Source organism: Panthera uncia (genome assembly GCF_023721935.1).
Source record: "Panthera uncia isolate 11264 chromosome A3 unlocalized genomic scaffold, Puncia_PCG_1.0 HiC_scaffold_11, whole genome shotgun sequence".
Lineage (NCBI taxonomy): Eukaryota > Metazoa > Chordata > Mammalia > Carnivora > Felidae > Panthera > Panthera uncia.
This window is the reverse complement of record NW_026057578.1, coordinates 87,722,583-87,745,837: the sequence shown is the minus strand read 5'-3', so window position 1 is coordinate 87,745,837 and position 23,255 is coordinate 87,722,583. Positions and strand designations below refer to the sequence as shown.

At 41.7% G+C, this 23,255-nt stretch overlaps 2 protein-coding genes and 1 long non-coding RNA gene across 5 annotated transcripts in view; 1 reads left to right on the top strand and 2 right to left on the bottom strand.

Moving 5' to 3' along the window:
• Window positions 1-7,954: 7,954 nt before the first annotated feature.
• CA3H2orf78 (chromosome A3 C2orf78 homolog) lies at window positions 7,955-16,158 on the bottom strand. The gene is made up of 3 exons (XM_049651706.1): window positions 14,656-16,158; window positions 10,866-11,627; window positions 7,955-10,011 (listed from the first exon to the last, which is right to left on the bottom strand). Exons 1-3 carry the CDS (start codon window positions 14,750-14,752, stop codon window positions 8,093-8,095), a joined length of 2,778 nt encoding a protein of 925 aa, XP_049507663.1. The 5' UTR covers window positions 14,753-16,158; the 3' UTR covers window positions 7,955-8,092.
• DUSP11 (dual specificity phosphatase 11) overlaps window positions 14,926-23,255 on the top strand; it is a 22,323-nt gene continuing 13,993 nt past the window's right edge. Inside the window, exons 1-3 of one of the 3 annotated variants that reach the window (XM_049651709.1) lie at window positions 14,926-14,999; window positions 16,418-16,628; window positions 21,819-21,894. In XM_049651709.1, coding sequence (XP_049507666.1) covers window positions 16,576-16,628; window positions 21,819-21,894 — 129 coding nt within the window. In that variant the 5' untranslated portion in view covers window positions 14,926-14,999; window positions 16,418-16,575. Of the gene's footprint in view, window positions 15,000-16,417; window positions 16,629-19,889; window positions 20,149-21,818; window positions 21,895-23,255 lie in introns of those variants that run through there. The other 2 variants (XM_049651708.1, XM_049651707.1) reach the window with 2 other exon arrangements.
• Window positions 21,490-23,255, bottom strand: part of LOC125937113 (uncharacterized) — a 4,472-nt gene continuing 2,706 nt past the window's right edge. The window contains exon 2 of the long non-coding RNA XR_007462255.1: window positions 21,490-21,883. This is a non-coding gene — a long non-coding RNA (uncharacterized LOC125937113). The remainder of the gene's footprint in view (window positions 21,884-23,255) is intronic.

The following is a 23,255-nucleotide window of genomic DNA, read 5'->3' as shown; positions in this document are numbered from 1 at the left end:
TCCTTTCGTATTTGTTAGTTAACTGTGAGTTATATAATTTGGTTCCTAATAACCCAAAGCCTTTTGTTTTAGGTTAAGATTGACAATCTGAAGATTATAAATTTCAACTAAGGCTAAATCACATAAAAAATTATAGGGCTATTTGAATTGGACACTTTAGGTTGAGGGATTTTATCATTTTGTATTTGGTTTATACATTTCTTTGCAAAAATACTGCCATATAACCGGCACTATAACTTTGAATGGGAGATTAAAAATCGCATGCCCCTATGTTGATACTCTGAAAAGTGTCCATTCAGTCAATCAACTAATATCTACTGTGTACTCACTATGTGCCAAACATTGCTCAAGGCCTTGGACATATATCAGTGAATAAAGCAGACAAAAAGCAGAAATCAATGCCCTCAAAGATCTTACACGTTAGTGATAGGTGAGGGAGTGATGGATTATAAACAACGATCATGAAAAACAAGTAAATTACATTGTATGTTACAAGATTCTATGTGCTATGGGAGAAAATGGAACAGACTGAAGGAAAAGAGAAGCACAGGGAGGCAGTTGCAATTCAAATGGTGTAGTCAGGAAAACCCTCATTGAAAAATTTTGAGTGAAGACTTGGAGGTTAAGAAAAGCATTCCAGGCAAGAAAGAGCAAGTGCAAAGGCCCTGGGCCAGGAGCTTGCTGGTGTACATAAGGAACAGTGAGGCCTCGGAGTGAGTGGAGTGGAGATGAGCAAAAGGTGCCATAGCAGTAGGTCCTGTAGGAAAGGAGTCAGAAAACTATGTTGTGACTCGTCTTTGTAAATGAAGTTTTATTGGGACACAGCCATGCCCATTTGCTCACATATTTTCTGTGGCTGCTTTCCTGCTACAACCGCAGAATTGAGTACTGAGGCAGAGACAATCTGGCCCACTGAGACAAACATTACTGTCTGGCTCTTTATAGAAAATGTTTGCTGACCCCTGATGTAGGTTGGATCTTATAGGCCATTGTGGGGACATTGGGTCTGACTCTGAGAAAAATGGGAAGACATGAGAGGGCTGTCACAGAAGGAAGACAAGATCTGACTTATGTTTTGAAAGGATCATTAAGGTGACTGTGTTGACAAATTTTAGAGAGGCAAGGGTGCTAGCTGAGAAGCCAGTATGGACTGTGTTCATAAGGTATTCTGGGATGCCCCAGGATGCCACAGCAAATTCATCAGGGTGTAGTGGGATTTTCTAAATTTTTGAAGGGTTCACAGCAATACTTGACATCTGTCAGACACCATGTGAGCTTCCAGCTAATGGGTGGTTCACAGTTTCAACATTAGGTCATGCTATTTTCCTTTCAGTGCTGTCATATCTTTCTGAAGCTGGGTTTTCGGCAGTACCTGTAATAAAAAGCCAGTACTCTTTGAAAATCAATGTGGAGCAGGAGATGAGGCTGGCAGTGTTCGACTTAACTCCGAGGTTTGAGATGTTGTGCAGTGCCCAACAGTCACGCACCCTCCATCAGCAAGTAAATGTGCTTATTTAAGAGTGAAATTAGAATATCTTTCTTTTCTCCTACAGCTATTATTTTTCAGAATAATAGTCGGTTGTTGGAGCATCGTCTAATTGTACAATGTGCTGTGTTACTGGAGCATTTTTCCTGTGGCTGCTCTAATGAATTGCCACAACCCGGTGCCTCGTAAAGCAGAAATTAATTTTTTCACAGTTTTGGAGGTCGGAAGTCTGAAACGAGTGTCACTGGGACAAAATTAAGGTGTAAGCAGGGCTACACTCCTTCCAGAGGCTCTTAGGGAAGATTTCATTCCTTGCCTGTTGCAGCTTCTTGTGACTGTTGGCTGTCACACTCCAATCTTTGCATCCATGGTCGCCTTGCTTTTTCCTCTGCTATCTGTATCAAATCTCCTTCTGCCTCAATCTTCTCAGGACACACGTGAAGGACACCTGGCTGACTCAGTCAGCGGAGTATGCATCTCTTAAACTCAAGAGTCATGAATTTGAGCCCCACATTGGGCATAGAGATCATACATATATAAATGCACATATGTGATTGCATTTAGGATTCACCTTGCTAAGTTGGGATAACCTCTCCATGTCAAGATCCTTTTTAAAAAATGTTTCTTTTTGAGAGAGCAAGAGAGAGAGCATGTGCGAGGCAGAGGAGAGGCAGAGAGAGGGAGACAGAAGATCTGAAGTGGGCTCCGCACCGACAGCAGAGAGCCCGATGTGGGGCTTGAACTCAGGAACCGCTAAACCTAGGCGTTCTTCAAGATCCTTAACTACTCACATACACAAAGATCTTTTTTTCTAAATAAGGTGGTGATATTAACAAGTTTCAGAGATTATGACCTGATCAGCTTGGGTGGCCATTATCTAGCCTACTACAGGCATAAATCCTTACTACCTTTTTGGCACCTAACTACTTAATAAATAGGACTGTTAAGTATTTCTTTGAGCCTATAGGTGAGACACCAAGGGCTCTGTGAATATATAAAGTTTGAGAGCCTCTGAATTAGGAGGCTCTGCCAAAATCCAGACAGGGAATGATGGGGGCTTGGACTTGAGTGGCAATGGAGAAAAGCGGTTGGAAGTAGACAAGTTCTAGATACAATTTGAAGGTAAGACAGATGGAGTGTGCTGACATTCTGGATGTGCAGTTGGAAGGGAAAGAGAGACCGCAAAGTCTCTTTATACTTTTTCTGGAAACAGAAATGAAGATGAAGAAAGCAGTGCACGGACCACAATTTTTGCTGGGGACGCGTGCAGACTGGTGGTTCCGTTTTGTACATGTTTAGAGAAGTAATACAAAAAGAAAGAAAAAAGGGAAGGAAAATACGTGCATTCCCAACTAGGGCCTGCCGCCAGACCCTCCACCTGCTTACTCTACTCTCATGGTGGTCAAATGTCCCTCCACCCATGTTTTGACTTCTAATTCCAAACGTGGACTGAGCAAATACAGACATGAGGTTCCATGTTAGACAGAGGAGACTTAGAAAGCCTTGTCCGAGCCAGAATCCTAAAGAGGATAGGGCAAATTGGGCTCTCCTTTGAGGAGCTGAAAATTACAGAACCCCCAAATTAAAAATAGTTATGCCAAATGATGGAGTGGAATTTCAGAAAGACGAGGCAGCAGCGTAGTTTTTGAATCTCCCCAAAGGCTTTCATGGAAATAGATCAAAACCAAAGGCCCACTGGTAGCATTTACCGTGAAATTAGAAACTCCCCAAAACAAAAGGGTGGGTGTAACATAAGCCCTAACAGTTGCTTTTTTCCTTTTTTGTTAATGCCTGACTTAAGCTTTGATTGCCTGTTCATTTCAAAGAGGCATCCACTTCAAAGACAGCTACCCCAGTAAACACAGTGCTAGCCATACATGGGATAAATAGCCAGGCCACTTTCCCCCAACTGAGGCTTCTTTGACGTAGAAATCTCAGTCAATTTCAATAACTGACTTTTGGGACCACTTGTCTTTTCTTTCTCCCTGTGTTTTAAATCCCCACTCCCATGTTTTCTGTTTTGTTTAAGGAGGCTACACACTTAGCATGGAGTCCAACCCAGGGCTTGAACTCATGGCCCTAAGATCAAAACCTGAGCTGAGATCAAGAGTCAGACGCTTGACTGACTGAACCACCCAGGCACCCCTTTTTTAAGTAGGCTTCATGCCCATCCACTCCTATTTTAAATTCACCACTAAGGACTGAGCCCTTGAAACCCCAGGCCCCCACCCTTGATCCTGGTCCTGATTTGAACCCCTGGTCCCAGTACTCTGTCTCTACCTGAGACCTCACTGTGTGGCCCCAGGTGTACTGTGTAAGGAATAAACCTCTATTTTTTCAAACATTCCTGGTGGTTGCTGCTAAAGGACATCTTGAAATCACAGTAAGAACCAGAGGACTGATTCAACCACATTGGTTACTGACAGGCTGAGACCTACACACAACAATGGGGAAGAGTACCATCAACAGGCACAGATTTGCCCGCTTCTGGTGTCTGCACCAGAGGCAGTCGCAGACTGGAGGAAGCATCTGATGGCCTTGAGGGCAGGAAGACTTCAACCTGCCAGCAGGTACTCACTCGCAATTTGAGAACAGCAGCTGAGACCTGGTGGTGCAGTCCTGTCCACCCACAAAGTGAGGAAGTACAAGGAGCCCCAGAGGGGGTCTAAAGGACTGGGGGTGCTCTTGCCCCGCCCCACCTCTGTCTTGAAACGGAGCAGCCCGAGCTCCCTTCCAGATGTGACCCACCCAGAGGAGAAACTTCTCACAGCAACAACAGATACAGAGAAATGTCTTGATAAAAGTCTGGAGAAGGGAACAGAGCCAGGAAACCTCAGAAAGAAGCCATCCATTTTTGAATGCTACATTTGGAGAAAACAAAAAACAAAAAACAAATTCTGTGAAGTTAGGAAAGTGATCCTCAACCACAACTCCTTTTCAAAGTGCATTAATACTGATTTCACTTAAAAAGCGGATAACAGAAATGAGATTGAGATCAAGTCCTACACAATAGAATGGTGGGGGGTCTCCACATGTGGGACAACAACCAGGTGGAAGCCGGTGGCACTGGAGGTGAAAGGATTCACCTGAGGCAGAACAAAGGTGATAGAAGTGTATTGAACATATCACAAGGGAGCAGTGGGCAGGACAGCAAAGGAGAGACTGTCTGCAAGGAGACAGTGTGTGGGGGCTGTATTTAAAAGGGGAAGGTGAGGAGGTATGGAGACATATGGAACTTTTCCTTTTTGCTAACTGTGCTTGGTTGTAAGTAGCCCACATGTTAGTTAGGGCCTATGGATATTTTTATGTGGGTCACCTGATGGGCCAGTCTGTATTCAGCCCAGGGGTTGGAGGTCACTGTGGGCCCTTTTGTCTCTATTTCACCAGGTGGTCACTGTGGGCCCTTTCTACATTCCATCACTCAAGCCTATTGTCTAAAAGTGGCCTCTAAAGGTAGCATAAGAAAATGAGAATAGCATCCCTTCAGAAAATGAAAGCAAGTCCAAAAAGACAGGACCACAAAACAGATCAAAATTGGAACATGCTATTTCAAAACAAGCTAAAAGATGGGGTGCCTGGGTGGCTCAGTCAGTTAAGTGTCCGACTTCAGTTCAGGTCATGATCTTGCGGTTCACGGATTTGAGCCCCACACCGGGCTCTGTGCTGACAGCTCAGAGACTGGAGCCTGCTTCAGATTGTGTCTCCCTCTCTGTTTCTCTCTACTCCTTCCCCACTCACGCTGTCTTTCTCTGTCTCAAAAATAAACATTGAAAAAAATTCACAACAAGCTAAAAGATATTAGAAGGAACAACGTAAAAGATGAAAGAATGTGGAGTGAGGGAGGGAAGGAGAGGGAAGTTATTATCTAATAGCTCCAGAGTTTCTGTCTGGGGTGATGAAAAAGCTCTGAAAATGGTTTTTGGTTTTTGTTTTATCTATTTCCATGAGACGGCTGGGGACATCCAAAAACTATGCTGCTGGTTCCACCTTTCTGGAGTCCTGTTCAATTTTTTTGACATAATTATTTTAAATGTGGTTGGTGGTGATGGTTTCACCTCATCATGGATGTGCTTAATGCCACTGAATTGTGTACTTAAAAATGGCTAAATTGTGTACTAAAAAATGGTAAATTTTGTGTTGTGTACATTTTACCATAATAAAAAAAAAAGATGAAAGACCAACATAAATCAGAATTAGGAGGGATGATAGAGCTCAGGACAGAATTAAAAATAAAAGAAAAAATCAGAAATAAAGACTTAAGTTAAAAATAATACAAGAGTAAATGAACATAATGGATAATGCCTTAAGAGAAACAAATAAGAAAAGTGGGAAACTTTTAAAGATGAAAAAGAAGATAAAAAGAATTCCAGAGAAATGGCAAATATAAAAGGTAGGCAAAAAAGTCAGGACAACTCTGAAGAGAGTAATACAAATACATACAAGAAGTTAGTATGCTCTAAAAGTGACATTCTAAATCAGTGGAGCAAATTAGTCAATACATTGTGATACATTCATGTTGAGACAAATGGTTTCTCTAGAAGGATTCACATACAGTGTAGCAAAAGTAGATGTCTCTAAGGGGGCAGGGAAATGGGCAGCTGGGTATTTCCATTGAATACCTTTTGTACCTTGTTCTGTCATGTGACTTTATTACCTCTGAATTCTGACTGCCTGAGTTCAAGCCCCAACACCCCCAATTGCTAGCTCTTAATCTTGGGCAAACTTTTGACACTCTCCAAGCCTATGTCATTATCTGTGAAGTGGAGTGAAGAAACTCTCAATAAATGTAAAATACTAGCAGAGACAACCCAAATCTCCACCAACTGATGAGTGGATACACAAATGTTGCAGAGTCGTGCAATAGAATATTATAGTCATAAAATCAATGAAGTAGACACACTAGGACATGGATGAACTTTGAAAACATAATGCTAATTACAGAAGTCAAAGGGCACATATTGTACTATTTCACACCTATGAAATGTCCAGAGAAGGCAAATTCAGAGAGACAGAAAGATTAGTGGTTGCCAGTTGCCAGTGGAGGGGGGGAGAGAATGAGAAGTGACTGCTAATGGTCCAGGGGGGTTCTTTTTGGGGTGATGAAAATGTTATGGGTTAGATAATGGTGATGGTTGTACATGCTTGTAAATGTCCTAATGACACTGAATTTATAGTTTCAAAGGGTGAATTGTATGGTATGTTAATTATATCTCAATACAAGATGATTTTTAAAAAGCAAATTACCAAAAAAAAAAAAAAAAAAAGCAAATTGCCAATTTTTCCGTGGTGATTTTCCGTTGTCCCCATCCCTCCCCTCCCCCCACTCCATTCCCTTTCCTGCCCCACCCCCTCCACGCCCTCACTCTCTCTACCCCCCCAATTCTTTCTAGCTGTCCCACCAAGTCCTAAGGAGCACCTCTAGACCTTTGGCACCTGCGTGCTACAGCCGTTGGAGCGCTACTGAGTTCCCTCATGTGCCCGCCGCTCTTACCTTGTGGGAATGGACCCCTCCAGCTGATTTTCCTCCTGCGCTTCGGTTGGTCAGTTTTAGAGAAAGGGGCACGCATATCGGCGTCGATGGAGGACGACCTGGCAGGCACCCCTGGTTAACGTTTAAGTCCCTCCGGAAGTTTGATCTCGACCACCATGTGACTTCCGGATGCTCTGATCTGAAAGCCAGGTTGGCCATCTGCTGGCGCTTGCTAATACTGAAGGCTTTGGAGGCATATATAAACCTCCAATTGAAGCCTCGTTCCTCTGCCCGCAGTGTGACCTAAGCCCATTGCTGAATCTCACTAGTAAAGTGGCACAGTTGTACTAGCGTTGCATGTCGTTGTGTTGGTTAACTGAAGTAGTGCGTTCACCGGCCTGGTGCGTAGGTGTTTAATAAACAGTGATTTGTATCCCAGGCCCTGTTCTCGGCGTGCCTCCTGCTTCTCGGGGGGCCTCCTGCTACAGCAGTTGGCTTGGCTAGGCTCCAGTGATCAGCTGCCCCCAGGATAAATGTGAGCCCTTGCCATCCATCCAGTAGATGGATGATTTGTACTTACCTTACCCAGCTATAGTCATAGATGGATAGGACAACCCAAACATTTTGGAGGTATGTCTTGAATCTCTTGTTTTCTAAAATACTATAGGGTGGACATGAGATGTAAGGCCAGCCTCCACGAAAGGCTTTACATTTATTCTGGTCAGCCTAGACTGACTCATCTCCTGTCATCTTCAATTCTATTTATTCTTTTAACCCTAACCTCAGACCCTGCTTTTGCCATTTCCCCAACTCCTGCTTTTTATAAACCTAAAAAATCTCTCCCCTTTCAGCCTTCGTGGCCCTTCCTCTTTTCTTCTTATCCCCTTTCCCTTATTCTCCCATCCAACTTTTGGTTCTTTCTCATGCAGACTTTTATCCCGACCCCCACCAAAGTAACCCCAGTTAACAGTATCTCAGAACTAAAAAGTCTTCTTTATTTCTCATCTATTAATTATGTTTATTATGTTTTATTAAGTTTTAAAATACATCTGAATAAATAGAGAAATTTATATCTATCTATCTATATATGGATAAATGGCTGGTACCCAGAGTGGTACCAACAAACGTAGCAGCTCTTATATTGCATAGCCATAGTATCGAGCAATTTCCATATCTTTTTCCCTCTCAATGAAAAACTGCAGTTTCCCCAAAGAGGTGTATTTGGCTGCATTCTCACGCTCTTGTTGAGCCTGCCGCTTCATGGCCTCTCGCTCTGGCCTCTGTTCTTTTGTGATGGGCTTCGACATTACTGGCTCAGGAACATTGGGTTTTCTCCATGGAATAGGTTGAAAGCAGAAGTCTTGGAGTAGAAATTGATTGTGAGGTTTGGGTGGGGACTGGAGTTTGGTCACAGCAGTAGGAATGGGTTCCTGCTGGAGAGAGGTGCAGGATGACGTTTTGTAGGGTGCAGGTCTGGATGCAGCAGAGTGAGGGACACTAGGCCGGGTAGGGTTGGTCAAACCTGGTCGGGTTGGATTGGTTGAAATTGGCCGAGCTGGTCTGGCAGGACCTGTCAAGGAGACAGGGGTTGGCCGGGATGAATTGACTGCAATAGGTTGAGCTGAGCTAGTGGACCCTGGCCGAGCAGGGTAAGCCACAGTAGACCGACGTGAGGCCAGAGAGTGTGGCCTCCGAAGAACAGGTCGAGCTTGAGGCTTCTCCAAGGTTGGAAAAGGCAAAGGCACCAACTTGACCTTCCCAGGAGGTGGCAGCTCATACTGGGATGGAGATGGACATTCTGTGTCAGCACCACTGTCTTGTTTCTGGACTTTGACTTTATTTTTCTCAGGACCTTTACCCTCACGTGGGGCATCCAGCCATCGTTTAATAACTGGGGATGGCTGGGCAACTTTAGGGTTGCTGGAGTTTCCCAGGGCCCAGGAGGAAGAGAGTCTGATTTTCTTATCACTCTTTTTCCCCAGCGCGTGAAAAATCTGTACGGACTCCAACATGTGCATGCCTAGGCAGCTTCGAGGCTTTTTAAAGGTCTCTTGGCTAAGCTCAGGTTGATTTCTCCTCCGCTTCATCTTGGGAATGGTTGGCTTCTCTTCTGCCTTGACTGTGTTCCCTGACTGCTTACTCTCTTCAGCTTTCTTGGGGTTGTTTTCTCTGCTCCTTTTGGTCTTTTCCTGCCCATGGCTCTTAGTTTTGCTGATCCTGCTGGATGCAGCTTTCTGAGATTTGCTGTTGGAATGCTTGGCTGCATTCACACGAGCCCTGTCACTATCTCCAGCATTGCAAATAACCACTTCTCCCCCTAACAGGCATCCTGGGTCCTTTGGCTGGATTTTGGTCTTGGGAACACCATTGATAGTCTCAACAGCTTTGTGTTTATTCTTCCTGGCTTGATCAGAGGACAACTTTATGACACTTGACTTTTCTTGCACTTCATTCAACTTGATGATTCTGGTATCTTTGGCATTGATCACCTTGGGACCTTTGGATTGATCAAGGTCGTTCAAGGAATTAAAGAGCTGGGGAAGATGAATATCCTCCACTAGAGTAGTGATGTCTGAGAAACCACCACTAGATTCAATCCCATTTTCAAGGGTCCCTTGGTCCTCAAGACTCATGCCATTTTTTCCCAGATCAGTGTTTTCAGAACCAGACTGCTCCTCTTGGCCAAGGGGATCAATGCAGGCCAGGAGCTGGTGAATGTCAGGAATTTCTAAAGGAAGTAGTGGAGGATCTTGATTTTCTAATGGGATCTGGTAGGCATCCAGAGGCTTTGAAAGCTTGGTTTTAGTATCATTCAAATTCTTATTCTCAGTTTGTTCCTGGCTTGGAGCTGGAGGCAGTGCCAGCAGATTACTGGAACTCTGGACAGGAGCTATCACTGAGATGTCTCCAAGCTCAGGAGGTGGGTTGCTTTCAAGTACCTGGATATTTCTGCTACTGCAGGACTTGGGGAATTCTGGAGTTTGTGGCAGACAAAATGTCTGACTTGGAGATTGCAATCCCAGGGAAGTCTCCATCCCCAGGGAAGTCTCCATCACTACAAAGAAATCAAGGAAGAAGTCATTCCCTGGTAAGTGAGATGCTCCCCCAGACACCAAGACAGAAATCATGCACCTTCCAGCAATAGGCAAGGCGGTTCTACCAGCTCTTCTTAAGGATCATGGACAGAACCCTGTGCTAGGAGATGGGAGATGACTTCTAGTTCTTACCAGTGATCATTTGATGTCATTGATTCTTGCTTTTCTTTGTATTTTATACAAAGTTTAAGTAAAATAAGAGGCTAAAGTGGTTTTTAAATTATGAAATGTTTCTACAAAGCCTATAGAATCCTTGCAATTCTCCCCACTTTCCTTAGAGAATAAGAACACTTCACACCATGGACTAGGAGAGGGAATGGAGCTCTTTCTGATAAAATATATAAGGATAGATTCTTTGCCTGCTTGCTTTGGACAGCATCTCGGAACACAAGGTCTTAAATCCTGGTGTAAATTAAGGAAGTGAGGGAAAGTTAAACTGGCACTATCACAATAAGAGTTCCGAAATGCTTTCCAAAGAGACTGAAGCAATAGATCAGGGAAGGGAGTTCATTACAGTGTGGTAGTACAGGAGACTGATCAGCTAGGGCAGTGAAAAGTGTGGTAGCCCTTGTGTATGCACTTGGGGTCCTTGTACCTGTAGCATAGATGGCCATTTCAGTGTCCCACCTTCCCACCCCTATTTAGTGTTCTTATACAGAGTCTGAAAATGGAGAGCACTGAGTGAGGGTAGTGGTTATTAAAGTCTCAGGACTTAAATTCTGCTTCTCTGTGGATTCACTACTACTTGGCTGAAGATTTGACCCTGTTTTTGAATGCCGACCTTAATTCTTTCCCTCTTGCTATTTCTACTCACCTTGAAAACTTGTTTCTGTGATGGGTTGAGCAGATACAGAGTAGTAGATTCCAGAGGTGGAGGCTGGTGGTGGGACATTTGTGGGCTGAACCTCCTTTAGTACCATGACCATTTCTGGTTGGGGGGCAGAGGCCTTACTTCCCATGTATGACACAGAGCCATAGGACTGCAGGTAGGGACCAAGTTCTCCAGACAGTAGAGGTCCCAGTGTGCCTTGATTATAGTAATATACCTGGCTTCCTTCCTGGTAGGGAAGTGATAGGCTGTGTCCCCGATTTGGAATCTGAGATGGTGTTCCCTGAACAAGGCTGGCAGAAAGTGATGGATACAGAGGGACCATGTTATTGGCCTCTGAAGTTTTATCATACTGGGCTGCCATAGATATGGAAGAAACAGCCGTGTCCTGGTCAGTGACAGTCACAGTGAAGTCTCCAAGTGAAGATGACTTCTTTTCAGTGCTCCCTGTGCTATCCCACTCAAAAATACCTGGATAGGAAGCAGCTGAAGTGGAGATCTGGCTCTGGGCAGTAACTCCAGACAACATAGTTGTACTGGAATGTTGGTAAAGGTAGGCACTACCCATGAGTGGCTGGAAAGAAGTGCCAGAAGCTGATGGCAGTAGCCATGCCGAACTGACTGCTGGAGCAGAGACTCTGGAGAAGCTGTAGACACTTCCTGCTAGGGAAGCTGCATTGCTCACCACAGGGAGAGAGAGCTGCAGAGAGTTTGGAGTTCCAAGTAAAGATGGATTTTGGAAATTTTCTGTAGGGAACAAGAGGGTTATGAAGAATCAGGGAGATGGATCAATTCTCACTATGTTTGAGGAAACACATTATCTTAAAGTTGTTGCTACCAAGAAGCCTCTAATACCAATAGTTGCTGAGATACCAAAAATCAAACCATTTAAGATGGTTGTAAGGGCTGAAGTAGCTTGGTAGGTACCCTTCTATATTAACTGCCTGTGCTCCCAACTTGGGCACAGATGTGTGGAAGACCCAGGTGGTGTGCTTCGTACATCATTCCATAAGCAAGAAGCAACCTTCTCCCTGCCCTGTCTTTCCCTTGAGCCTACACCAGCTCACATACTGTTTCCTAGAAGTGTTATCCACTCACATACTGTTTCCTAGAAGTGAAGCACTTCCATCTTCGGAGGTCCTTAGAGAACCTCTGTTCTATATTCTCATTTCACGAGTGAGGAAACTGAGGCCAGGGAGGTCAGACTGACTTGTTCAAGTTCTCCCATTATGTTAGGTCTCATTACCAGGTTATAAAAACTAATAATCGTGACATCCTTGCCAGGACCCTACTCTGAGCATTATGCTGCCGGAAACCAGGAGAAATACAATGAATGTAGATTCCTCCCCCGTTAGAAACTGATACAGCTATTACCATTGTAATCTTCAGGGTCTTGTTTTGCTTGTGCAGTTCGCATACAGCTCAGTCCAGCTGGTAAATTCAAAGGGTCATTCGTGGGACTCCTGGTTGGCTCAGTCAGAGGAGCATGTGACTCTTGATCTCGGGGTTGTGAGTTTGAGCTCCATGTTGGGTATAGAGATTACTTAAAAATAAAACCTTTTTTTTTTTTTAAGGGTCATTCTTCTTAAGCCTGGTTTCTGATCCTACCTCATAATGACTACCTGAAACTAAGTTTCTCAAAAAGTGCTTTTTGATAGAATCAAGTTATTTAAGCTGTCTCTGTGCTTCAGTTTACTCATCTATAAAGTGGTTGTAATAGTAACAACAACAATGGTAGTAGTAATAATTCGCAAATGAATAAAAGTGATACATTACATATGATTTATATGAAGGAAGATATGTTCTGAAAAGACAGAAAAATCATGAAAAACACACATTACAGAACTAAGAAGAAATATATAGATATTAATGAAAACTGGGATATGTAGCAAGCATCAAGGCATAAAAAGTTTACTGATATAACAAGTTCTTTATCATACATACAATATTACAGAAGTGAATATTGCCTACCCAATTTTGCTGAATACTACTAAACAAAATGGAGCCCACAACAACAGAAGGTGATTTTGAATGAATTCCCAACCAGGACATACAGACAAGGATAGATCAGTAAAAACTGCATAACAAGCAGCAAATGCCATAAATGTGAATGAACAGGTAGCCACAACTTTTGTAGACAAGTATTACAATGAAATCTGGTACAAAGCAGAGAGGAAAATAAGTGTAAAGGAATTGTTACTGCACTCAGTCCCATTTTCCCAAATATTACCCAGCAAGTAACAGATACTAAGTCTAATATAAATGTATATTTCAATATAATCATATAACAAAAGGAAGAACATTTAAAAAGCATCATGAAGGTTTTTCTATTTATCTAAAAATATATTTTAATCATCTTCAGCATTCAGGAAAATGTCATCCCCAAAGCCTATAAAAAAACACCATCGCTGAAATCAAACAAACAGACAAAAATGTTTAATGTAAGAAAACCCAAAGGACTCTATAAAATTGTTTTAGATAAATGTGGAATTAGGGATGTGGGGCTTGACTTTTCTTCTTAGGTTGCTGAGCTATGAAAACAGATGTGTGCTCCATGTTGGGAAGAAAGTAACTGAAAAGATGAAAGGAAGCCTTGACTTGGAACCTACTTATCACACAAAGGAATTAGTCCTTATGATTCAGTCTAGGAGATACCAATTTTTAGATAAACTGAGTCTTGTTTTTAATAGGCAAAACACCTACATGGCTTAAAAAAGCAGAATGAAATAAAACTGAATATTCGGTTTCCTCCAGCCCCTTAGATACCCACTTTTATTAAGTTCTTGGATAAGAAGCATCATTTCTTTTTTTTTTTTAAGAAGCATCATTTCTAAAGCATATTTCTTAAAATGTTTACATTCAAAACTTTTCAGTGCCATCTGTGTTCAGAGAGGCAATACAAAAAAAGCAAGCAAACAACAACTGAGTACGACCTTTCTGTAAGTTGCTTTTCCTGGTGATGCCCAATTCCGGCCTTACTTTCCTTCCTAGTCTCTTAATGTAAGTATTAGCTAAAAACAACTTTGTTTTGCCCTGCTCTAAGCAGATTTCATTTTATGCTCTTTCTGCTTTAATTTAAAATCTTTGGTTTCCTTCAATATTCCACCCTAAACTACCTCTTCCCCCACCCTCTCCCCTTGAGAGCGCCTCTATGCTCTTTCCTTTCATTCTTATATTTTCCCCTCCTCCTTGGTTCCTGGTAGCCTGTGCTGAGGGAAACAATCCTAAACTTCCTTACCTTTCAAGACTTGCCTCCCTAGAGCCCACTCTCCTCCATCCTCTTTTCCTGTTTTCCCTTTACACCTACATTAGTTAGAAAACACGTGAATTTGACTTTTTGAGCAGCACTAAATTAAAAATACTAAAGTTAAAATATTAGTGGAGGAACTGTTAACAGATGAAATATCTTGGTAAATGTTGCTAGTTTTCTACATAACCTAGGTTTTCTCTCTTTCTGTTGAAACACTCTTCAACAAGCCTCTGATTTCATTTTCGACATGGGTGCCCTTTAAGACTCAGTATTAGAAAAGAAAGGGACCAGAGAGAACAACCAATCTAACATCCTCATATAACAGATGAAGAAAAAACAGATTTCAGGAGTCAATGACTTGTCCAAAGTCACACAGGTAATAAATGCCAAAGTCAAAACTGAAGTGAGGTCTCCAGAGTTTTAGTTCAATACTTTCTCCCATGATTCTATGCTATTTTGAATCTACTACTACATTTAGGGGCAAAAATAAAATCTAATGAAAAGCTTTTAAGTTTCTTTCCTTACCAGACATGGTCAGAGAAGAGGAAACATCAACTCCGGATACAAGGGATGAGGAGATGATACTGGAGGATGTCTGAGTGGCTGAAGCCGAAGAGTGCATGTGTCCAGTACGAAGGTCACCGGTCACTGGTCACTGGTCACTGGTCACTTGCGATGATCCAAATTTATTTACAGGTGACTCCATGGAAACCCCAAGATTCCACCAGGTGGTGGGGGTTTGGTGGGAGAATGATGTCACAAAGCAGGCAGTTTAAAGGTACGAGGTAGCCAATAGGGAGGTCAGATTCCCAACAAGAAGATGGGATTGGTGGAAGGAGTGGCAGGAGAACTAAAACAACACCTAAGTGGTACCTAATCCTATAAGACAGATGTGATAGTCTCACTTTCTCTCACATTCTTATCTTAGGGAAATCATCTCAATGTTTCTTAGAGGTGTTCATTAATATAACGAACTAATAGTTATTCATAGTCTATGTATTATATTTTATCATCTGTATTCTACATTTACAATTATATATCCAGTTAACTAACATCCTTAGAAAGGAAAGGCACATCTAGGTTGAACAATTAAAGGGGCTCTGAAATAATATTAGTGGATCTGATTAGTAAACTTACTGCAGCTTTTAAGGAGCAAAGGAAGGAATTAAGGAATTCTTTTTGTAACTTGGTTAAAGAGTAGGGTGAAGTTTGTTCAGTGCTTCAGTGAAGTTTGTGGGGAACAATGTGGTGCAAGGCTCATCTCCTTGAATCCTACCTTCCTTGGACTGGGCTGTGCTGGGCAAGGTTGAATTTAGATCTCTCTTCTCCTCTCCTTCATCATAGGCATTGTTTGTGGGAGGGGTCTTGATCTTGCATTCTTACACTCATGGATGTTACTTCCTGTCAACCTCCAGCAGCAGGAGTCTTTTGTTCAGTGCCTGATGCTTTGCAGAATGAATTCTGCCCGTTAGAAGCAAATACCAGAGAGTCGGAAGACACAGATGATTGCAGATCTTTCCTTTTCCAGCATTTGGTTGCAATTCTTTTGCCCATAATTTGCTCCCTCCATCTCTGGGCCACACAGGCATCCTGCAATCCCATCCAGCTGTTTTATACGTGAGAGGCATTCCGGGCATTCAGGGTACTTTCCCTTTCTCATTCTCACATAAGTGTATCCAGTGTGGCAGTTACCATAGCCTCTTCCCCTCTTGCAAACAGCCACTGTAGAATCTTGGGCCTCTAGGATTCTCTGCCTGCCATGCTTGGGTGCAAGATCAGGCAAAACGAAGAGTACAATAGTTTACAGAAAGAAGAGGACATTCATTGAGAATAGGGAACATGCAAAGTGAAAGGGTACAGGAAAAAAGAGCCTCGTGTGGATTTTGGGTTTCTGTGAGAAACAAGTTGACACATTTTGGCCTCATTTTATAGTAACAGAACATGCAATTATATACATATAAGTGTAAATCCGTACTTATATATTAACATAATATTGACACAACAATGATAATATCAACGCATATATAATATATTGATTATAATATAACTTATATAACATATGAGTATTTAATCTTATATTCGTTAAATAAATATATTTATTTATGCAACTAGATAGTGCAGCATTTGCCATGAATTCTGTACACTAAAAAGAATAATCTTAAATATATTTTTTCACTTTGTTTTGTGTCATATTACCTCATTTATATCATTGATCGGTATGTTCACAGGATATAAGTTGTTTTTAAATGCTCCATTTTTTCTATATTTTTTCCCTTGTATTTTTAAGGTATTCAGCATTGTAAGACATATCTCATGTTTTTCTCTTGATGATTCTTTTGAAGCATCATGAACTAATCAACCTGCTGGATTTTGTGGAGACACTTAAAAAGGGTCCATGAGAAAGGCCCTGTGGTGAGTTACACTGTGCACCCAAGCATAAGGAAGATGTCTGCAGCCAGCTGGAACTGGCCTGGATTACCTCTGTTTTTGTTCCCCGGGTTAGTACTTTTCTTACTAACCACTCTTGTCCCTGTGATGAAGTGAGTTAGTTTTGAACTGCTAATGCTTTTTATGTGAAGTAAGCTGGTTTGGGGGAGGAAATCTATGGATCAAGTCATTTTCCTCAGTGGTAAGCTTTTAGGAGTGCCCAGATCAGCCTACCTATGGACTTTTCTGGGCCAAAGAGTCCCTGTGGCCAAAGAGTAGGAGGTACGTGATAGAAGATGCCAAGAGCCCACAAGAAGATAGCTCACAGGTGGTACCTCCAGAGACAATGTTTCATTTATAGGCCTACTTTTCCTATTATGAGATATGAGTTTGTTCAGTGATGGGGGATGATGCTTATCTGAGAAGAAATTGTGAGGGGTGTTGCAGCATAGAGATATGGCTTAAGCTTATAAATGTTTTCCAGCGTTTTTTTCTCTAAGACTCATACCTCAAATAGCCTACCTCTATGATATTAGTATATAATGTGAGGCTAACAATATATAGGAAATAATAGGCAAGCCAGACCAGTTTCTCTTTTCTCTATGTTCCTATGGAAATCAAGGGAATCTATAGCTGCTGCAGGTTAGGGTGAGTGCTGTAAGGTTGGAGGAAGTGTAGTAACACAAATTGTGGTAGCAGTGAAATATTTACATATTAAAATATCTAGTTCCAATATTCAGTTCTACTTAAGCAGACCCTTAGTTAGGCCTTTCCTGGCTCCCAGCCTCTCTATCTTCTCTCCAGATTTTCAGCCATTTGACTTAACCTACAGAATCATCTTAATTTCTAAAATGGAGGAGGAATAACCTAAAAAGCTTTAGTCAAACACTCTGGAACTTAGCATCAAGCCCTATCCTGACCTAAAGTCTTATATTTGTGGTTAGAGTATGGTCTTATCCTATAAACCCTCTTCCTGCATTTTGCAGACATTGGGATAAATAGGACTTGTCTTGGTGTAACATATCCAGTCCATCTGCTACTGCTACTGCTCTCCTTTACTTCCCCTTTTGTTACTTTTTGACTGGGTTAAAGACTAGAATCCCTCAAACACCAAAGGTTTGGTACCTGGGGCCCTACCAGATACTAGTAGATTTTGTTAGTGTCAACTACTCAGCTGTTTGGCGTTCCAAATATCCCTTGCTCCTATATTTTCCATTCCAGTATACTACATATCTATTAAGGCATTCTTTTCTTTTCTTTGTTTTCTTTTTTTAGAGACAGAGAGTGAGTGGAGGAGAGGGGCAGAAGGAGAGGGAGAGAGAAAGAGAGACGGGGAGAGAGGGAGAGAAGGAGAGAGAGAGAGAGAGAGAGAGAAAGAGAGAGAGAGAGAGAGAGAGAGAGAGAGAGAGAGAGAGAATCTTAAGCAGCATCCATGCTCAGCACGGCCTGATGCAGGGCTACATCCCACGACCCTGGGATCATGACTCAAGCCAAAATCAAGAGTCAGATGCTCAACTGACTGAGCCACCCAGGCATCCCAAGGTACTCTTTTACCTCATGTTGGACCTACTCCCATCCAAAGGCCTACTCTTTTCTAGTTCCCATATTTTCTGGAAATCCTGTTATGCCTACATCTGGATTTTCTTGCGTGAACTATAACTGAGTTTGTGTCTTGTAGCAAATTAGAAGTGCAAGACCAGGGGTGCCTGGGTGGCTCAGTCGGTTGAGCAACTGACTCTTGGTTCTCTTTAGTTCATGATCTGACAGTTCGTGAGTGCAAGCCCCACATTGGGCTTCATGCTGACAGTGCATAGCCTGCTTGGGATTCTCTCTCTCCATATTTCTCTGCCCCTCTCCTGCTCACTCTCTCTGTCTCTCAAAATAAATAAATAAAATTTAAAAATTAAAAAAGAAGAAGTGCAAGACCAATATACCTTATGGTTTCTGATAGACTTACGTCACATTTTATATATTCTCATGTCTGTAGATATATGTACCATTCATACTTTTTGGCCACTGAATGCCTATTGAATATTGTTTTTTTTTTTTAAATAAATTCCAAAAGAATATTTTATGATTTAGCACCAAATTTGAATGTGTCTATTTGTAAGTTTGCAAATATGCTCTGCTAACTTACACCTTTTCTTTTTCCAAATAGCAATTTGCTAATATTGACCTGTTTTAAATTATGTGTAAGTTTTCCAAATTGTAAATGCTTGTGGATTGAAACTTGATTAGAATATGACTGTCCCAGAAACGTTAAAGATAGTGATCTTTTTATCCATTCATTTGATCATTTATTCAATAACTCTGACCTTTCTGGCCCTCAGTTTACCCAGTACCAGACTACTAAGTGTATGTAAGACACTTTCACAAGTTAGAAACTAATGAATACAAATAAAAAATTAGCTATTATAATTATCTACAGTTTAACTTGGAATTAGTACTCTAGTCTGTCTCCATACCTACTGTAGGACATGCTGTCCTTTTCTGTTTAAATTATAGCAGAATTCAGACTTTTTCTACTAGGTACAGTTCCCTATGCCTGACACTGTGTGGAAATCTTAGACTTGAGCTTCCACTCCTGTCTTTCGGTCTGTTTGTTGTATTTTCTAAAACCCTACAGACCTAAGGTCAACCTCTAATGTGATACCTGGTGCATGATAAGAACCCAATAAAAGTTTCACTGTGAGTGGGAGTGTAGGTTGATACAATATTTTTGGAGGGTAATGTGGAAGTATCCTTCCAAATTTTAATCCAACATATCATTCATTCCAGAAATTCTACTTCTAGGGATTTAGATATAGTTGTATACATATATAAGGGCATTCATACTGCAGCCTGTTACAGAGGACCAAAAAAAAAAAAAAAAAAAACACCTGAAAACAATTATTGGACTGGTTATATACATTATGGCTCTTATAATCAATGAAATACTATGCAAAGCAGGCATTAAAAATAATAGAGTGGATGTATGCATAAACTGACTGGGAAAATCAGTACCCAAGATATACTGTAGGATATGTATACTATACTCCTTTTGTACAAAATGAAAGATATCCATATATTTACAAATAAACATATATATATATATATATATATATATGTACAATAAGTATGAATGTAAGCAGTTGGAAAATACCTGGAAGAACCACACAAGGAACTGGGGCACTGGGACTTAACCCTCATTCCATGTCCTGTACTATTTGAATTCTGGTGTCTACACGCTCATCGAACCTGCGCTACCGACCCCCAGCTTAGGAGGGCACTGTCGCTCTCTGACTCCTGTTTACTACTCAAACTTCTCCGTCAGCCAGCGTGGTGACGTCATCACGACTGTCGGTGGCGCGTGCGCAGTTGCAAGGGGCCTGGGAACTGCGTGGGTTGCTGCCTAGGCGCTTCCGCTCCGGGATCTTGTTCTGGCACCGTAGGCGCTGGACTGGCGGCTTTGGCTCTCTTGCTGTTGGGTGGGAGGCATCTTGGGGCCTACATGAGCCAGTGGCATCATGCCCGCGGCGGCTGGGGCCAAGGACGCGCGTACTCTGGACGTCGCTCCACCAAGAAGAGGGGCGGAAACCACGTCCCGGAAAGGTAATCTGCCCTGGCCCCTGGGCGTGGCCCTCCACTTGGGCGCTCGGCGGCCTGGGCTCCATGTCTTGTGGTCTCTTACCTGTATCTGTCCCCGCGACGCGCTTGGCCCGTCCACCCAAGCTGGGAGGCATGGATCCTCACGCTGCTCCGCCCACAGCAACTGGGTTCTGATTTCTCCCCCCATTCCGTTAAAAGCGAGGCTCTGGCCATTGCTTCTCTGTTAAAATGCACAGGAATGGCTTTTTAAGATGGGACTGACTGCCAGTGTCGGGGACACCCCTTAATTACCAAATTGGAGTCTCCCTCAGTTCCTCGAGCTGTGTTGTTTTGACACAGCAAATGTGAGTAATGAGGACCAAGTTTGAGTGGAAAAAAACCCACCAGTACATCCGAACTTTCCTCCGAAAAAGTTGATTTATATTGTTTCCAGCAATCACAGAGGGCATAGGTTTGCTTCCTAACACGTTTCATTTGAAATAGCTTCTTCTGTGCAAATGATTAATTTTAAGACTTTGCACATGTGTGCATTGAACTCTTTTATTCCTTGAAATCTTCCTTTCCTCCCATCTCCTACATCAAGTCCCCTTCATTTTATCTCCTGAATATCTTTACTCTGTCAGCATCCTAATACAGAACTTGCCTGATCTATTGCGGTTAGGTCCTAAGTAGTGTACATATATCTAACTCTTGTCTCTTTCCAATCCATTCTTCACACAAGAAGTCTTGTTATTTATTTTTATTTTTTTAAATTTTAATGTTTTTTTAAATTTATTCTTGAAAGAGAGAGCATGAGTGAGGGAAGGGCAGAGAGAGAGGGACACAGAATCTGAAGCAGACTCCAGGCTCTGAGCTGTCAACACAGCGCCCGACGTGGGGCTCCAACTCATGAGCTGTGAGATCATGACCTGAGCCGAAGTTGGACGCTCAACCAAGTGAGCCACCCAGGCACCCCACAGGAAGTCTTTTTAATAGACTAGTTGGACTATTGCCCATAAACATCAATCAGAAACATGGTTTTAAGAATAAAAAGAAACTCTTTACCATGGTCTTTAAGAGTCTGCATAGACTAGACTCTTCCCTTGCTTTTCTAGCCCCATCTTGTGCCACTTCTGTCCTCGCTTTCTATGCTTCAGCTATACTGAATTCACCTTAGTTAACTAGCTCATCCTACAGAAGTCAGCTCAAATATGACTTCACTGTGACTCCTAACGTTATTAAGTGAAGTTCACAGTCCCTTTTCTATCAGGTTTTCTTTTAAAATGTGAACTTGAAGTTCCCTACTGACTGCATTTGATGGCACCAGTTGTGTAAGGACTGAAAATAAACTGTCAAGTCAAAGAATTGAATTTAAACTTTTGATCAACAGGTATACAGTAATGACACCAGAGTATTCAGGACTGGGCTAGGTTTTATCGGGGATACGAAAATACTGGACAAGTCTGGTTTTCGATGTTCCTTATTTGTTGAGACCTGTGCACTGTTTTGTTGCCTGTGTCTAGAAAAGTATAAGTTGTTACTAGGTGGGGTTGAGTCCATGGAACAGCAAAATTCAAAGCAGGGAGAAGAGGGGAACGTCTGTGTGGGCTATGGTGTCCATTTACAAGGAGCCATCATTCTATGCTGGGGTACAGGCTAACATAAAATTCGGCTAACAAAAAATGTATTAATAGGTGGAAAGACTATCTTCCAGTGGGACAACGGATGCCTGGGACTCGTTTCATTGCTTTCAAAGTTCCTTTGAAAAAGGTAAGCAAAAGTTAATTCAGTATTCTTTCACAAATCTGAATTCATGATATAGAATGCTGGTTCTCAACCCTGACATGCTCCATCTTCCCTTTTTTTTTTTTTTTTTAAGTTTTTATTCATTATTTTTTATTTTTATTTTTTTTAGTAATCTACCCAGTGCAGGGGCCAAATGCATGACTCTGTGGTCAAGAGTCGCTTGCTCTTCTGAGTGAGCAGCCAGGCACCCCTCCATTTTCCCTTTTTAATAACAAGTACGTTGTGTATCCCCTTTAGTATCCTGAAATAGTTATAGTTAAATACTACTTCGCTACTTAATTTTAAAGAAAAAAAGTCAACCTATGCTCTAGTTATAATGTAAACACTAAATAAGATAAAGTAACTTACAGTAAAGTAATATGTAATTAATTTCAATATGTAAATGTTTGGGCATGACTATATTAGAAATAAAAAAGTAGTTGGTTACTTGCAGCATGAATACAAACACTGCAAATGCAGACCGATCTAGGTGGGTTTTACTGCCTGTCAGAAATTTCCATGATAGTGAACAGCTCTTAGTAGATTTTCAAATAAAACAAAGTACAATTTTTACGTGATTGAAACGTGATTACTATCTTGGAAAATTCAATGTACTTTAAAACTCTGCAGAAAACCTCTTGTGTTTATTTGTGAAATGGAGTTAGGTTCTAAGGCTTAGATAACTATGTGCAGTTTTTCACCTATATGAGGTGTTGAATAGGACATTCAAAAGTCATTCAGGTGTGAGACACATTTGTAGGACTGTTCTGAATTTGGCAAGATTTCTAGCATCTGTGACCCCCATTTACTAAATGGTAGACTACTTCACTCCCATCATCATAACTAAAAAATAAAAAGCCCTTGATTAGCAAGGTCGTGATTTCAGCATGGAAACTCTGAAAACTGTGTCTTTGTTAGAACTGAGGAAGGAATAGGTGAGGAAAGCATTTGACCAATATAAAAAAGGTAAGAAGAGACTCATGAAACTGCCCGGCATAGCATGGATTGGTATCTGGAAAAGCTACTTTGAATGTGTTGAGATTTTATTTAATTTGTGACTCATAGGTCAGGGTTCCTTTTTCATCTACTGTGTCAGTTCTTCTGCATCTCTGGACTTAAAAACTAGTCTTCTCATAAAGATAATCTTATGGCTCTTATTCACATCCATCAACACCAAGCATAATGTTTGGCATATAGTAAACATTAACAAATATTTATTGAATGGACATTCCCAGCCCCCATTTGGAGCTGCTGCGAATTATCTCCTATATTCCTCCTTTTCTCTGTGCAGTTGTCCTGATTCCTCAACTCCTTACCCAATGGTCTCTAAAAGTGGATTCCCGAGC

Coding starts and splice junctions, on each gene's coding strand:
- CA3H2orf78 (XM_049651706.1), bottom strand. CDS start 14,752: ATGCACTCTTCGGCTTCAGCCACTCAGACATCCTCCAGTATCATCTCC. Junction 11,628..14,655: donor CTCTTCTCTGACCATGTCTG/GTAAGGAAAGAA, acceptor TGTTCCCTACAG/AAAATTTCCAAAATCCATCT. Junction 10,012..10,865: donor CACAGAAACAAGTTTTCAAG/GTGAGTAGAAAT, acceptor ATTTCTTTGTAG/TGATGGAGACTTCCCTGGGG.